The sequence below is a fragment of the Helobdella robusta genome (assembly GCF_000326865.2).
Source record: "Helobdella robusta unplaced genomic scaffold HELROscaffold_55, whole genome shotgun sequence".
NCBI lineage: Eukaryota > Metazoa > Annelida > Clitellata > Rhynchobdellida > Glossiphoniidae > Helobdella > Helobdella robusta.
In genome coordinates, this window is record NW_008705295.1 from 859,211 (window position 1) to 876,429 (window position 17,219).

Genomic DNA, 17,219 nt, shown 5'->3' on the forward strand with positions numbered 1-17,219 from the left:
TAAAAGAATTAAGATTGACATTGATAATTACTTTTTTTTACCAGATTACCAGAGATACCTCCTGACACAAAAGAGACAAATCCCATCTTGAGAGTCAATGAGTTTCCAAAATTCAGTGAGATAACGCCGGACAAGTGCGTTACAGGCTGTGCCAAAAGGTCCATTGAATTTGATGTAGAGATTGGGAACTTTCTTGATACCATTAAACGTAATGTGGCTGAAAATTTTTATTTCTGACTATACTTGTTTCTATATTGTTGACATTTCAGGGTCATTTCATTTTAATTATTTATGTTTTTAATTTATAACATTTTTTAAATTAATATTTTTTGTTTATTTTTAATATTTAAATGAATAAATTTGTTTTTAATGTATTAATTTTTTCAGTCTAAAAACAAAATTTCACTGAAACAGAGAACAGACATTTGTTAACATTTGAAAAAATATTCCATCCATTGGAAGAGCAAGTCATTCCATTGAATTATGCCTGGAGAACTACCAAGCACCTGAGCTATGTCCAGAGCAACACAAGTTACAGAGATGCTTTTAAAAGGGTTAGATGACTAATCATTCAGACCATGGTCTAATATTATGGTTTCTATCTACAATGATCTTTCTCTGACGTAATAATTGATTTTTTTCAATATAAACCTGCATTATAAATATGCTTTCAAGATTCACTATCAAATAGAAAATGCAAAGAATCAAAGGTGGTTGAGTCCAGATTTGTACCTATCCATAAAGGTTGCATGCACTAACTTTTATTTCTAATTCTTTCATTTCTCAATCAATTCATTTTCTAGTCTGTTCATTACTGGTTCATTTATTCTCTAATCAATCAATCAAACAGTTAATTTAAATTAAGTAATGATTGACCTGTAATTATTTGAAAATTTAAGCAAAAGGTCAACATTCAAACTAATCATTCCTTTAGCCAATCACCAACTAGCTAATAAAAAAGTTTTAATAGAATAAACTAACCAACCAATCACTGCAAAGGAACTAAATGCTGGCCATCGATTGAGTCTGGACGTGCACCAACGTCGTCTGGTCGACATGTACCTACTGCAATCTCGCCTCAATGGTATTGAACTCACTGGTGATGAAAAGAAAAAATTCATCAATCACCTCATCAAGTTGGCTGAGCTTAAAAATCATTTCAGGTGAATATTCGTTTCCATCATTTTGATATTTTGTGGAAGAGTTCTTAGCAATATAAAGTATTCACCAACACCAGCAACATTATGACACCATGATGACGTCATTATGACATTATGATGACGTCATAACAACAACAGAAACAGGGTGATGATGTGCACTAACATGTTCTATCATGACATTGAAGATTTCTCTATTGTGTCTGAACTTCCAAAATCATTTCTCTCACATATATCAACAAATAAGTAGGTGTCTCTATGGTTTTTGTGTGCATAAACAAACAAGTATTTATCACCATTGCAATATTTTTCATCATCATCATCATTTTCTTCCTCATCCACATCATCATCTCTCTTTCCATCATTATCACCATCATATTTATCATTTACATCATCATCTTTTTCATCACTCTCATCATCTTCATCCTCATCATTTTCATCTTCTCCATCATCATCATCATCATCCTTCTTATCAGATTGGATCCGACCAGGGGACCATGGAGGGTGACGTTGAACCAGACCATCTACAACACAATGATGAGTTACTGCGGTGATCGAATGACTCGATGGAACCTCTGGAATGCTTACAATAACAGGTGGCCTTCACATTCACATTTGCTCTGTCCGGATAATTAACATAATTTATTAAAATGTTGCATGGATAATTAACTTAATGTTAGTTTGAATAGTTAGCATATTTCATTTATTATATGCTGATTTTTTTCCAACATAGAGCCAGCAGGAACCATGATGACAAAAACTTGTCTAACCATATTATCATTGAGGAAATTAGACTATTAAGGTTAGTCGTTAGTTTATCAATTCATTTATACATTCATACATTCATTCATCCTCTCAGTCATTTATTCATTTATCAATTCATTCATTCATTCATTCAGTTAGATTTTGAAATCTTAAATAGTTTATTATGATCACATGTTTATAGAAGTGATATTGCAAAGTTTTTGAATTATGCAACTTATGCTGATATGTCCATGGAGACAAAGATGGCTGGCTCTGTTGATGTCGTTGTTTCCCTGATTGACAGGTTGGTTGGTCAATTGGTTGACTGGTTGATTGCTGGCTGGTTGGGTAGTTTTTTTGATTGATTGATGAACATTTGGCAATATCTTTTTTATTATTAAATTTTTAATTTTATCAATTAATAGCATAAATTATTTTATACTTACATTATTCATATCAACTGGCCAATCAAATCAAATAAATTCTCCAACCAATCAAATCAACCGACCAATTGCGAACCAGCCTGAAGCAGAGGTTTCAACCAATAGCAGAGGACGAAGTAACACAACTACAGGAATTTGCGAACAGCGAAGGCTTTCCATTCAAACTCGAAATGTGGGACGTTCCTTACTGGCGAAGGAGGCAGCTGGATCATATGTATCCGTATGTTTGTTATTATTATTATTATTATTATTACAAGGTGAAATGTAATTATACTTACTCTGGTTACATTTTTTCATTGTAAATTATACAAAGCATGCATACAAAACATATAAGCTTATATAATTTATATCATACATATATAGCGCGCACGCACACACACTAAGTTTTTTTTCCATCATAGAGTAAACACTGATGGCTTGAAGGATTATTTTCCATTAAAAAGAGTCTTTGAGTACCTCTTTGGCTTCTGTAAGGTCCTATTTGGAATTCAATTCATTGTGAGTTGTGTTTGCAGATTATTTTCCTTTTTTTTTGTGTGTGTGTGTGTCAGCTTATTTTTATTATTCTTATTAATTATATTTATTATTATTATTATTGTTATTATTATTGTTATATTACTTGTTGTCATTGTTTAAGCCCATTTATTTTTAATGATAATTTTTTGGATCAAGCTGTTTACAAAACCCATTCAGTTTTAATTGTGTTAAATAAATTTTGTTACAAATTACATTGTTTATTTACTTATCTTAGATATTTATTTTAATTATTTTATTTAACTTAGATGAACTTTTGATGAATCAATTATATTATTTATATATTTATTTATTATATTATTATGTTAATGAGTAAATGAATTAACTATCTTAATGATTTATTGATTAATGTTAATTAGGATTGCACTGGTACTGTTGAGACTTGGCATGAAGATGTTAAATTCTACAGACTCTATGACAATGAATGTACGTTTGGGCAATAGTTTGGGGCTATAAACCAAAATTTATATTCAGATGAGATCCTATAATCATGTTTTCTGCAACCAGAATGTACTTCCATCGTTCGATTATTGCAAAAATTGTTGATAGATTAATTAAAATTAGCAGTTTAATTTCACAATGTAGCTACACATTAAAATTGTTACTAGTGCTAATATGACATTAATTTTTCAAGACATTAACAAGGATATAGTTCAGTGGATGAATTGTAATGAGAGATAGAGTAGTAGTTACTAGTATACATTGTCTGAATTCAAATAAGTTTCCTGCCTTTCAATAGAGATGTCAGATGTGTTGTTTACGTGTTTCTGTTGCGTTTGCGCTATATAAATCACAATGTTTTTTTGCTATATGAATCACAATGTTTTTGCGCTATATAAATCACAATGTTTTTGCGCTATATAAATCAAAATGTTTTTTCTTTCCATGGAACAGCTGGGAAAGAGTTAGGAGCATTTTATTTGGACGCCTTCACTCGACCCAGTGAGAAGATGGGTGGGGTCTGGATGGAGTCTGGAAGAGGTAGTTGATTGTTCGGATGTTAGTTGTGTGTGGTGGTGTTGCTGCCTGCTGGTGTTATGTATTAATATTTGTCATTTTTGTGCTCTCCTGCTAGCAGTATTGTGACTGCGTTTCAAATGGTTCTGTTAAATATTTTTACGCTGCCTCTTATGTTCATTCGTTCATTTAGTCATTCATTTATTCGTTCATGTATTTTTCAATCCTTCCGCCATTTGTTCATTCATTCATTTACTTGTTTAATCAGTACATCACTTTCCATCCTGTTTCTAGAGAGAAGCCAGTTTCTGAATCTATTTCCATTCAGTTACTTCTGCCTCAACTTGGACAGACCAGAACAAGGGAAGCCTTGCTTGGTCACATATGAACAACTACAGCAAATATTTTTTCAAGTCTGTCAATCTTTCTCATAATTAATTTCTTTTTTTTTATATAACTATTTATAATTATCTTCGTTGTTGTAATCATTACAATCGATCAGAGATGTACATTAGCCTAGCTTTAAGAACTTTCACACTTGAACAACCCTTTCTCCTTGACCTTAGTTTGGGCATGGTTTACAGCAGTTGGCTACGACGACACCATATGGCGAGATATCAGGGCAGAGGAATATTGAGTGGGATGCACTGGCCACGTGTGCCAATCTAATGAAGATGATCCTGAACACCAGGCAGACGCTGAGATCGATGAGTCGACATTATGAAACTGGAAAGTCACTACCCGATGATGTTGTCGATTCCATTATGAAACGTTAGTCAAGTTGGGGTTTGTGTTTTTTGGTGTTATTTTTGTGGCTCATGTGGCTTATATTCATCCAAAAATCATTATTACCACCTCACTCACATCGTCGTCATCCTCATCATCATAATCAGGTCGCCATCACCTATCATCATTTGACAACATGATGAACCTTTACACAAGCGCCTTTGACCTTGAACTCTATATCAAGTCGGTCAAAGAAAAATAAATTACTTTTTCGAAATTTTCATTTACAAATATTATGAAAGAATAATTATTTGTATAAAAACTGTTTTTTTTTATTGTTAATTATATACATGCTTCTCTTCAAACATCTTGTTGAAGAGTGTACACATCATCTTCATCGGTAGTAGCAGTAGGAGGATCATTTTTTTTCATAACTTTTTTCCACCTCATCATCTTTACCATCCTTACCGTCTTCATCATCTATACCGTCATTATCTTCATTATCATCTTCCACGATCAGCAAAGACAGATGGCACCCGGTGATGCAGAAGGTATGGGGCGATTTCGTGCCACTACCACTGAATGATGAAGACTACCATCCATGCTCACTAACGCCAATCTTCTCTGGACTCTATCCCGCTGCCTATTTTAGTCACAAGTGGTCAGAGGTGGGTTGGTCAGTTTGATTGATTGATTGGTTGATTGTGTTCCTTGGTTAGCTTGTTCATTGACTGAGCGAATGTTTGTTTGATTGAGTGATTCAATCACTCAATTTTTAACATTTTTCAACCTCAACAATAGATGTTGGCTTGTGACATATTCAAGACGTTCAGGAATGCTAGTAGGGAGGGAACCCACAAGATGATTGAAGTGGGAACCAGGTACGTTTGCTGCTTAGTTGTTTGGTTGTTTTAGTTGGTTGATTGATATGATTGATTGACTGGCTGGTTGATTGACGCGTTCATTCTTTTATTCATTAATTTTTTTATCCATTTATTCATTGGCGATTAGGTTTTTACGTTTATTTAAAAATGTTTTTCTTAAAAAATTTACAATACTAACCAACATAGTTAGTAAAAATGTAATAATTAGTTATCCCAAACCGTACCGCAGATATGAAAGTACATTTAATCATCAATTATCCTAAATTATACCATAGATATCGAAACACTTTTCTGTCTATGGGAGGCGGCTTGCCATCATCCGAAGTTTTCCGTAGATTTCAAGGGCAAGATCCGAGTCCCGAGTCATTGGTCTCTTATTATTTACATAGATAATTATTTAGTTGAATTTTACAATTAAAATTTTTAATAATTATTATTATTTATTTTGATTATGTTTTTTTTATTTTTAAATTTGTATTATTGTTACTGTTAAATTCTGTGCGCTATTATTGTGCACGTACATGGACATGAGATGCTCGTTTAGTATCAACAACCTCATGTAGTTGATTAATGTACATAGACGACGATGATGCTATTTAAAGTAATTCACTCATGTGAAATAAAATAAACATGAAATAGAAACAATAAATAAATAATAATAATTATATTATTGATAACGTTTATTATTATTATTGTTATTTTTATTATTATTTTTTATTCTATGATCAATGTTTCGCTTTGTTGATAGTGTATGGATGAAATGTTATTTCATCTCTGTCGTTTTTGGTATTATTTTTGTTATTATTATTCCTATTATTACATTTATTATTGTTAGTTTTATTCTTATTGTTTTTAGTAAAGCTACCGCTTTTTTTATTTGTTAGGTCATTTTTGATTTATATCTTTAACATGTAGGTGCGAATGCTGGCTTGAAATCGTCGTTCAAATTCAGTTTCGTTTGTTTTCATTAATCATCATCGTCGTCGTCGTCGCCATTATCGTTTTATTACGTCTAGTTTAATTAATTAAAGTAATTAATTGATTAAAGTATGAAAATGTTTCTTGCGTGATCTCTATGTGTATGTATGTCCACTGTCCAGTTTGTCCACCATAGGTTATTAAAAACGAATCTAATTTAATGGCTTTGTGCGTTTTCTTACAATCTTCAGTTTTTTATGGTGTTCAAATTTTCAATGTTAAGATGCAGGTTTTGTATTCGCTACAGATCAGGAAGATGCAATTTTATGGTTCTCGTTTTAAGAAAGATTTCACTTTTTTGAATTTATTTTTTACATTCATCATGATTGTTGAGGATTAAAAGATAAACTTGATTTTAAAGTCGTTGTTATCATTATATCGAATGCGTACGCGTTGTGTGTATATCATGTTAGTACGAGTGTGATATCTGTCAATAAAACGAATTAATTTACTCGATTGTTCTTTTCTTTATGGGATATGCAGACTAATAAATCCTCCAGTCGAAGACATATTATACGTTCTTTCCACTGTGTTCGCCAGGAAAAAAGCTAGGCCTTCAGATTCGCTTTAAAGTTAATAAATTCATAAGAGATAAAAAAAGATGATGAATTTTTTCGAATAAACAGATATAGAAAGAGCAAAAGCATGCTTGCAGTACAAAAAGTTCGTAAGATCAAGGTGTAAAAAAAGGGATTGCTATCTAGGAATTAGCTGTCTAGGGATGGTTACAGAATACTTCTAATATAATACGAAAGACACTTGTGCACTCCTGTTACATATAGGTAGGCACAGTTAGTATGTAAGACAACAAAAAACATGGCAAAACAGCAACAAAATTAAAACTTAAGTTAAGGGTTATTGAGGGAAATTGTACGTTCAATTTGTGTTGAGTTTAGTCAGAGAAACTGTATAAAACAGCAGTTAATTTGACATATGCGATGTTACTAAATATAATTATGAATCTGCGAACTTGTCACATTTTGCGTGTCTTCTCAAACACTCCTACGTACTTAACTGTACTCATATATATATATATATATTATTACTTTCTTTTTCCCTTTCTTTTCTCATATATCTCCATATCTTGTTCTCTTGCACTGGCTACCTATAAAATATAGAATAATTTTTAAAATTTGCACGTTCATGTATAAGTCTCAATCTAAATTATTTCCTAAGTACTTATCAGATATATTAATTGAACCTAAACGCCCCGGTTTACGATCGTCTTCTTTTTCTCGCTTTTTCTTAACTCGTGTTAAACACTCTTTTGCCAAATCTGCTTTTGCTTTTTCTGGTCCTTTTCTCTGGAACTCTCTAACTACTTCTCTAACTATTTCTCCATCACTTGCGAAGTTCAGAGCGGATCTCAAGACCCATCTGTTTTCAAAATTCATTGAGGAGCGCTGTTGAACATCGCGGAAATAGCGCTTTATAAGCTAATTGATTGATTGATTGATTGATTGACTTATATACTCAGTATAATACTATATATATATATTATATATATAGTATTATACTGTACTTGTTGGTAGCGTTTGAAAATATCTTTACTTTGGTCTTTTGTAAACACGCTAGAGCGATAATAGTGGAGTAACTTGTAGCTTATAATATGGTACAAACTGTGATTAGATACCGATCATACGAGGAAATTTTATAAAATTTAAAATCGGATTTTAATAACTATTTTTCCAGCATTTTACGTTATTTTTTTAAAGAAAATTTCATTCAAAATGAAAAACCCTAATTCCTCCGCTGATTACACGGAAAACAAGCGTCTGTACGTTGGGGGTTTGTCAGATGACGTCACCCAGGAAATGCTGAGAAAAAAATTTGACAAGTTCGGAATCGTCGAATCTATCGGTATTCATAAAAAGAAAAACAGTAACGGCTTGTTTCTCCACAATCTTCAATTTTTGATTATTAATTCATTTTTTAATTTTTAAAGTAAAATTCAAAATTAGAAAAAATGTTATTGATATAGAATAGAACCTATAATGATGATAATAATATAATAAATTTCCAAATGTATTAATTTATTTAATTTTGCTTGGTCCATGTTTCCAGATGACACATACAATGTCTTTGCCTTCTTGGATATGAAGACATCCCCAACAAATATCCACAAATGTAAAACTTTTTAATTTGCCTAATTCATCCATCCTAATTACTAATTCAAATTGCCAGTTGCAATTAACAACCTATTCATTCCTTTCAATCCTTAATAATCACATTAAAAAAGTATAAAAAAAAATTTTTTTAAACTTTTGATTATTTCAATTTTATCGCTAGGTATCAAAATGTACAATGGTACTCAATGGAATGGAAAAACAGTTAAGCTACAAATAGCTAAAGAAAGCTTCTTAGATAGGTTTGTTAATTAGTTACTTAATTGGTTGTATATTTGGTGCATTATCTAACAAATTTTTCTAGACTAGCCCGAGAGAGGCAGGCCACAACATCCCAAATTGTTGAAGAATGGACCCCCACTGTCCAATCCCCACCCATTTCTACAGCCGATAAGTCATCCCTAACTTCGGTAGACAACTTGACAAGCAAATTAGTGAAAACAACATCTGAACAAATCAAAACAAAAAAAGAAAAACCACCAAAAAATGAGATTTCTGAAAAGAAGAATTTGTATCTCAACGATACAGAAAGACTTTACACAACCATTAACAATGATATGAATAAGACATCAAACAAGGTTGTTGTTATAGTTGCTATCTTTCAATTTTTTTTAATTCTCTCTCTCTCTCTCTTTCTCTCTCTGTCTGTCTCTCTTTCTCTTTCATTTAATCAATTAATCACTCACTCGCCCTGTGTGGTCACCCATTATAAAAATTATTACAATTCATTTAAATTTTAAATAATTTACTTTAATTTCGTGTGTAATTTTCAAATTTTTTCATATCATCAATGGCAATAATAATAACAATAATAACAATAACAATTGTAATTAAAATAAAGATAATATAAATAATAATTCTTTTTATAAAGGCCCTAACGAAGCAAGAAGCCTCTGACTTGAAACGCCTGCAGAGTTTGCGTGTTCGAGATGAAGGGCACAGTCAACAAGTTGATCTTATTAGAAAATCACTTGTGAGTTTTATAATAATAATGTAATAATGCTGTTATAGCTGCAATTTTTCAATTTTTTTTTTCATTCGCTCTTGCTTTCTCTCTCTCTCTCTTTTGCTTTCTCTCTCTTTCACACTCACTCATTCGCTCACTCATTCACTCACACTTACTCATTCGCTCACTCACTCATACATGTTTAACATTCCCAGCATGCTGAAACCATCAATAAGAAAGTTATTTTCAAGTCAGACTCTGAAAATAGTAGCAGCAGCAGCGATGACGACGACGACGATAGCAATGATGATGTTAATGATGATAAAGATGATAAAAACAAAAAGAAGTTATCATTATTCGATGATGGTGATGAAGAGGAAGATGATGTTAAGAAAAGATTTGATGAGAAAAGTCATTTTGAAGGCAAAAAAGGAGAGAAAGTTGGTAAAAATGAATCTTTTTAAAATTTAGTTTTGACATTGCTGATGTTTATATTGGTACCTTAAATGGTATTTATTATTTAAATTTGTTTATTTAATTGGTTTAAATTATTTGATGTAATTATTAGATAATTAGATAATTGTCATTAATAATCTTTCATTCTTTGAGAAATGTTATAATTTTTTAAACTTTCTTTCAGCTATTCAGACTGCAGATGAAAATAAAGGACTCAAGATTTCGATTGGATGAGAAGTTTGCATCTAATGACCAATCGGGTGACAGCACTTATGACGACGACGATGACGACGACGACGATTCAGCCAATCACAGCAAACCTAAAAAGATGAAACTAGACAATGATGAAGGTGACGGCTGAATCAGTTTTCTTTTTTTTTCCTGAATATTAAACTTCGATTGAAATTAAATAATTGTAATGATAATATAACAATAATGTAATAATAATAATTATTATTCGACTATTATCTGATGGAATATCTACCTGAATCTATCTTCAAATTTGCTGAACAAGCCATTCTACAAGGGCCTCATATGACTGCAAACTCTGCAGCTCTGATGAACCACAGACAATCAAACACGTTCTTTCATGTTGTGAATCAGAGAGTTTTAAATAGATACATGAAACTCCTAACTCAGATGAAATTATTTTCTATAATAAATTAATAATATTTTTATTCTAGAGGATTTGGAAGCTGAGAGAAAGAGATCAATACAGATCATGCAGTCAGTTGTTAAAGTTCAACCTGGTAAGAGGAAGTTTCAAGCTTTTGTGTAAGTTTTGTTGATTGATTGATTAATTGATTAATTAACTTATTGATTGATTGATTGATTGATTGATTGATTGATTGATTGATTATATGATTGTTTAATTATTGATTAAGTTTGTTGATTGATTGATTATATGATTGTTTAATTATTGATTAAGTTTTTCACATTAAAATAAAATCAATGACTGATTTGTTGATTTGCTAAAAAATGATTGATGATTGGTTGGTTGGTTGACTGATTGATTGAAACGATTGGTTGGTTAATCGGTTGAAACGATTGGTTTGTTGATTTTTAATTTTGTAGTGATCTTGAAGAGCTGAGGTACGACCCATCGATGCCAGGGCATGAAAGATTTGAACTAAAGTCAAAAAATGATGACACTGGCGATGATGAATCATGGTTAGATGACTTTGTCACTATTATTTTTTTTATCATTAATATCATTATTTTTATTATTTCTTTCACTATTCTTGAGGTTAATTTTTCTAGTTTTGTATTTAATTAGCAAAACGAAAAGAAGAAAGCTAGTGAAGGAAAAAAAAGAGAAAAGACCCACCATGGACGAGAAAAATGATAAGAAAAATGGGGACGATAATAAAAATAACACTGATGCTGATGATGACGACGATGATGACGACGATGATAATGTTAAAAGTGACGACGTGAAAGAAGTGAGTAGAGAGAGGTATGCAGAGATATCATCATCATTGAGAGATGCATTTAAAGGGGACAAACCTTTCAAACTGTCATCTCTGTTTGGCGACGATGATGGCGATGATGATGAGGAGGAGAATGATGAGGACGCTGATGATGAGAAGAGAGATGGCAGTTGTATGAAGAGGAGATTGGAGGAAGGTGATGACGAGATGAGTAAAGCAATCCAACCATTAGGTATGTTTTTTCTTTTCAATTTTTTTTTCATTGAGTTTTTTTTTTTGAGATAATTTTCCATTTTTTTTCAGTTAAAAAGTCGAAATTAATGATGACGATGTTCGAATGGGATAAAGATGACGATGAAGATGATAACGAAAGTGGCGGTGATGATGACGGATGTGGTGGTGATGACGGAAGTGGTGGTGATGAAAGTCTTGGCAGGATTTCCAGTAGGACAAAAACTTTAAAAATTGAAAGCCAGAAAGAGGTTGAGAAAAAGGAAATTGTTAAAAAGGTTGCGGAGAAAAAGTTGGTTTTTATTTTTTGTTCGGTAATATTTGTGTTTTTCTTTTTTCATAATAAAAATTAACTTATTTCAAATTTTTTTTTAAAAGTATCTCACCTTTTTTTTGTTAAATTTCCCAGGCAATCAAAACAAACAACCTCCAATAACTTTTTCTTTGATGAGAATGAGTTGATTTCAAATGGTAAATTTCGTTCAAAATTAAATTTTGAATTATGTGACGTTAAATTTTACTATTAAAATAATTTAATAGTATTCAATCAAAGATATTTAATTCAATTTTCTTTCTTTAATTTATTTTTTATTTATTCTTTAGGTAGTGATTTTCACAGAACCCAAAACATGGAATCACTAAGAGAGGCCTGGTCTAAATCAAGACAGTACTTCGTTGACGTAAGTGCCAAAAAATTTCTCATTAATTATTTTTTTTAATTATTTTAGTGACTTTTTTACGTCCTACCTCGGGAAACCGGGTCTCTGGACGCAAAACGAAGATTGATTGATTTTAGTGACTTTTTTGTAAACTTTTCAAAAATCTATAACTTTTTTTTATGAAACTAATCAATGATGAGGACATTTTATTATACAGCATTATCAGAGAGATTGACGACAATCGCAATTTAAGTGCTTATGCCAGTTATACTAGTAACAATTATACTAATTTAATTATGTGATATCGATGAAGATGATGACATGAGTATGCTATTTATTTATTTATTAATGGTGATATTTTTTCTTAACTTTCAGTCCTACAGACTGAGGAGAAAGAGATATAGAGGTAGTGCTACGGCAGATGTCGGCTCGAGCACGAAAAATAAACTTGTGAATAGAAATTCCAAGAGTAAAAAATTTCATCAGAAAATAGACCGGAATAATTCTTTTAAGAAAAATAAATAATTATTTTTTAATTATAATTATTAATAATTTTTTGTAATTATTGGTGTAATGTATAGTAATATGTTAACAATGATTTAATAATAATATAATACACATGATGTCTTTTTTAAAGGGTTAGTCTATGATTTTCTTGGGTTATTGGCTTATTTACGAAATTACAAGGGTTTCGACAAACAACTACTACTAATTATTTATTTGGCTTAATATGTTTAAAACATTGTAATTAAATCGAATTATGTAATTTGAAATTATTTTTTTCAATTTAAATAAAATTATTGCCTTCTGTTTCAAAAACACAGTGGCTTACCACTTATTGAAGCCATTGGTTGGCTTACGAAATTGCATGGATTTCAACAAACAACTAATACTAAATATAAACTCTACTCTATATGTTGAAAATATGGTAATTAAATCGAATTATGTAATTTGAAATCATTTTTGTCAATTTAAATGAAAATATTGCCTTTTGTTTCGAAAACGGGTTGGCTAACCTACCGCTTAATAGAGCCATAGGTTAGCTTGCGAAATTGCAATATTTTCATTGAGATTGACAAAAATAATTTCAAAATACATAATTCAAGGTTCATTAGTTGTTTAGCTGATTGGTTTATTGGATAGTTAAATGATTGATTAGTTGATTGTTCTGACAGATTATTGAATTCAGCGGTTGATTGATTCATTTGTTGATTGGCTGGTTATTTGATAGTATAGTATCAAACAGTATCTTATTGAAAAAAATATTATCATGAAATGAATAAAAAACTTTTTCAAAAAGTTAAAAAATTCTCAATTTGATTTCATTGCGATTTCGATTTTGGATGATTATTTAATAAGGCAGATGCGTTCGTCACAACTTCGAAGTGCAAGTGCTATAGTTCGATTCCTAAACTCCGTGCGTATAATGATAATAATTTTTTGAGTGTCAGATGATCGCAGATTTGCCGTCAATTGTAATCAGGAGAGCTTTGAAATTATTTGCTAAACAAACATCTGTCTATCATTATGAAAAAATTTCAACATATCCATTGTCGTCCTAGCCGAAGCATGCAAATGTAAAACATTCCCCTTGTAACAAGACTAGAATAAAACCAAAACAAGGCACAATGTACATTAGGCACTATACATTGATATAAAAAAAATCCAGGAAAAAATGAACACAACAGGAAAGCAGGAAGAAGTTTTTGGTTGAATGCCAAATATTGCCTGGTACATGATATTGATAACGAAAATCTATAAACCTTTCATGCACAGTGCACGCCACATTTTGTGTGTATGTGTATGAGTGCGTGTGCGTGTGTGTGCGTGTGAGTGTGTGTGGGTGTATGTGTGTGTGTGTGGGTGTATGTGTGTGTGAGTGCGTATGAGTGCGTTATACACGGTTGTATGTGTTTACAATATGCATGCTCGAGCGTGTTTTCGTGCCATTGTTTTGTTTTTGGGTGTTTATTTTCTGAACAGTAAAAATATTTTTTGTTCTCGCGGTGCATGCAGTTCGTTCAATGCGCAGTTGCGGTTCGTGAACGTGTCGTGCGTTCGCGCTTCTTGTTAAATGTTGGTAGGGCCTGTAATATTTACTTACATAGGTGGATGGGAGTTGTTCCGGTAAGCTTGATTTAAAATATACTTCATCCAGAATTTTTGTGGTCTATAAATTTTTAGAAATTAATTCAATTTTTCCACATTTCAATCATCATGATGAAATTACATTATCACATTTTTAAAGGAATTAAAATGTTAATTAAGAAAAATGAATAATAGTTATAAATCTTCATTGTAAAATAATATACAACTATTGTTTTTTGTTCGTCGGTTTGAGAGGTCGAAAATTGATTGATATGGTTGGCTAGCCAGGACTCATTGATTTGAAGCATTGATTTATGCGCAGTTTGGCCGCTTGACATTCAAGGTTAAGAATTGAAAAACCAACAAATTGAGGTATAAATCATTAGTTCGACAGGTCAGTCAAGCTGCTTTATCATTGTCACCACCATTATTTTCATCTTTATCACCATCTCTGTTCATCAGATCATCTTCACCTTCATTATACTCACCACATCCTCGTCTTGTTGTCATCCTCATTTTCATCATTATCATCATCTCTTTTTCACCATCATCTTCATCATCATCTTTATTATCACCATCATCATCTTCATCACTATCACTATCAAACACCTATAGCGCTCAAGTTTGATTGGCAGAACATTAATAAAGACATTAGCAAGAGCAAAGCTCAATAAATAAAACCGCCGAGTATTGCGCTATATTAATTTTATACGCGCACACCACACACACACACAGACACACACACACACAGACACACACACACATACACCAGCCACATACAAACACATAGACACATTCACTCAATAGCACACGTGCAAGCTGTGCCGCTGTAATAAGTGCTCATTCGTATGAAGAAATTTTGCTGGCTCCATAGAGTCAGTCTGGCAAGAGTGCATCTCATTCATCCTTGAAGATTACGACGACGACGACAAAGATGATGACGACGAAAATGATAAAGTCAATGATGATGATGACGACGACAATGAGGATAATGTTGACGATGATGACGATAATGATGACGAAGATGATGACGACGGTGATGATGACGACGGTGATGATGACGACGGTGATGATGACGACGGTGATGATGACGAAGATGATGATGAAGATATCGATGACGATGTTTATGACGTGATTGCTCGTATTTTGATTATCCAATCAAAAATCTGGTTTACAACGCTCTTGTTCTGTATCGATGAGTGTCGACGCGTGTTCGCCTCTGTCACGGCCTATGTTAGTAGGCTATGCGTTTGTCTATGTCTGTGTGAAGGTGCATATGTATGTTTGTGTTTGCGTCTGTGTGTGTGTGCCTGTGCATTCGTGCATGTGTACATATACGTACATTTTTTAGGTGTTTGTTTATTCTTATATATTTTAGACTCATAATACATGAAGTGTTTTTCTCTTTCTTTCTTTCTTTCTCTCTCTCTCTCTCTCTCTCTCTCTCTCTCTTTCTCTTTTTACTTTGGTTTTCATATAAGAAAAGTGTGTGTGTATGCGTGCGTGCGTATATGTATGTGTGTATGAACGTGTGTGTAGGTGTGTTAAATATAACTGTATCGCTTAAATTAATTAGATGACGTGAAGTGACTGAATTAAGGAAGACACCTTCCGAGCTACTGCTCCATAACTTCAAGATCCCTGGCCACAACTTGGCATGTAGTAATTGCATAACTAATAGTAACAGTATAAGCAATAGTGATAGTTAATGTTGTAGTAGTAGCAGCAGCAGTAGTAGTTGTAGTAGTAGTTGTAGCAGCATAGTAGTAGTAGTAGTAGTAGTAGTAGTAGTAGTAGTAGTAGTAGTAGTAGTAGTAGTAGTAGTAGTAGTAGTAGTAGCAGTTGTAATAGCAGTAGTAGCGTTATTTCTTGAAATTTATATTTAATCACTGATTCTGTAATGTTGATTTGTATTTAAATCACCCATTATATATAAATTAATTGATATAAATTAACTGTCGAAATTCTTAATTATTATTATAAATATGGGATATAATATGATTAACTATTTTTGTGATAATAAGGTGCGAAAACGAAGCAATAAATAATGCAGTGAATTTATGAGCCAGTGTGCGAACGACAGGTAAGACTGCTTAATTTACACTCGTATAAACGACTGTGTGGTGTCGACGCTATGGCATTTTGACGTTCTGATTTCTATGTTTGTTTGTTTGTGTGTGTGTGTATGTATGTGTTTGTGTGTGTGTGTATGTATGTGTTTGTGTGTGTGTATGTGTTTGTGTGTGGATTTTAAATTTTAACGCGCGTGTGTGTGAATTTTAAATTGTGACGTGTGTGTGTGTGTGTGTGTGTGTGTGTGTGTGTGTGTAGTGTGAGTGTTAATGTTAATGTGTCGACGCTGTAGCATTTTGGTGTTCTGATTTCTATGTTTTTGTGGATGTGTGTATGTGTATGTATGTATGTGTGTATATAAGTGTGTGTGTATGTGTGTGAATTTTAAATTTTAACGTGTGTGTGTGTCTGTGTGTGTGTGTGTGTAGTGTGTGTGTTAATGTGCGCTATTCATATTATGACATTGAAATCATTTTTTTTTCTACTACACATGCTTGCCAAATTGATTCAGAAAGCTTAAAGAAAGTCATAAATTTTTAATCAGCGAACGTGCCCGCGTTATAATTGTATGCTTTTTTGTATGTTTATGTGTGTATATTAATGTTTTTGTATGTTAATTTGAGTATATTTATGTTTTTGTATGTTTATGTTTGTATGTTTTTGTGTATATCTGTTTATGTTTATGTATGTTTACGTGCGTACTTGCCTACGTTTTTGCGTTTATTTGTTTGTATACGTATATTAAATTTATTTTCTCTTTCTTATCAATATTTTTATAAATTTCAAT

The 17,219-nt window shown here is 32.1% G+C and overlaps 3 protein-coding genes across 3 annotated transcripts in view; all 3 read left to right on the forward strand.

Moving 5' to 3' along the window:
- HELRODRAFT_193617 (hypothetical protein) overlaps positions 1–6,343 on the forward strand; it is a gene marked incomplete at its 5' end in the record, with an annotated part of 7,461 nt that extends 1,118 nt beyond the window's left edge. Inside the window, 17 exons of the mRNA XM_009028430.1 lie at positions 45–208; positions 415–554; positions 676–744; positions 1,000–1,163; positions 1,299–1,403; positions 1,634–1,753; positions 1,891–1,959; positions 2,424–2,564; positions 2,746–2,842; positions 3,238–3,304; positions 3,773–3,859; positions 4,130–4,248; positions 4,402–4,606; positions 4,729–4,804; positions 5,082–5,112; positions 5,363–5,442; positions 5,721–6,343. Of these exons, the coding sequence (XP_009026678.1) occupies positions 45–208; positions 415–554; positions 676–744; positions 1,000–1,163; positions 1,299–1,403; positions 1,634–1,753; positions 1,891–1,959; positions 2,424–2,564; positions 2,746–2,842; positions 3,238–3,304; positions 3,773–3,859; positions 4,130–4,248; positions 4,402–4,606; positions 4,729–4,804; positions 5,082–5,112; positions 5,363–5,442; positions 5,721–5,838 (1,852 nt within the window). The 3' untranslated portion in view covers positions 5,839–6,343. The remainder of the gene's footprint in view (positions 1–44; positions 209–414; positions 555–675; positions 745–999; positions 1,164–1,298; positions 1,404–1,633; positions 1,754–1,890; positions 1,960–2,423; positions 2,565–2,745; positions 2,843–3,237; positions 3,305–3,772; positions 3,860–4,129; positions 4,249–4,401; positions 4,607–4,728; positions 4,805–5,081; positions 5,113–5,362; positions 5,443–5,720) is intronic.
- Positions 6,344–8,720: 2,377 nt separating this feature from the next.
- On the forward strand, positions 8,721–10,312 carry HELRODRAFT_179624 (hypothetical protein; the record flags this gene model as incomplete). Its single annotated transcript, XM_009028431.1, has 5 exons — positions 8,721–8,791; positions 8,854–9,127; positions 9,421–9,522; positions 9,711–9,935; positions 10,136–10,312. The coding sequence occupies 5 exons, from the start codon at positions 8,721–8,723 to the stop codon at positions 10,310–10,312; spliced, it is 849 nt and encodes a 282-aa protein (XP_009026679.1).
- Positions 10,313–11,279: 967 nt separating this feature from the next.
- Positions 11,280–12,796, forward strand: HELRODRAFT_179625 (hypothetical protein; the record flags this gene model as incomplete). Its single annotated transcript, XM_009028432.1, has 5 exons — positions 11,280–11,613; positions 11,685–11,904; positions 12,022–12,083; positions 12,216–12,292; positions 12,647–12,796. The coding sequence occupies 5 exons, from the start codon at positions 11,280–11,282 to the stop codon at positions 12,794–12,796; spliced, it is 843 nt and encodes a 280-aa protein (XP_009026680.1).
- Between the last annotated feature and the right edge of the window lie 4,423 nt (positions 12,797–17,219).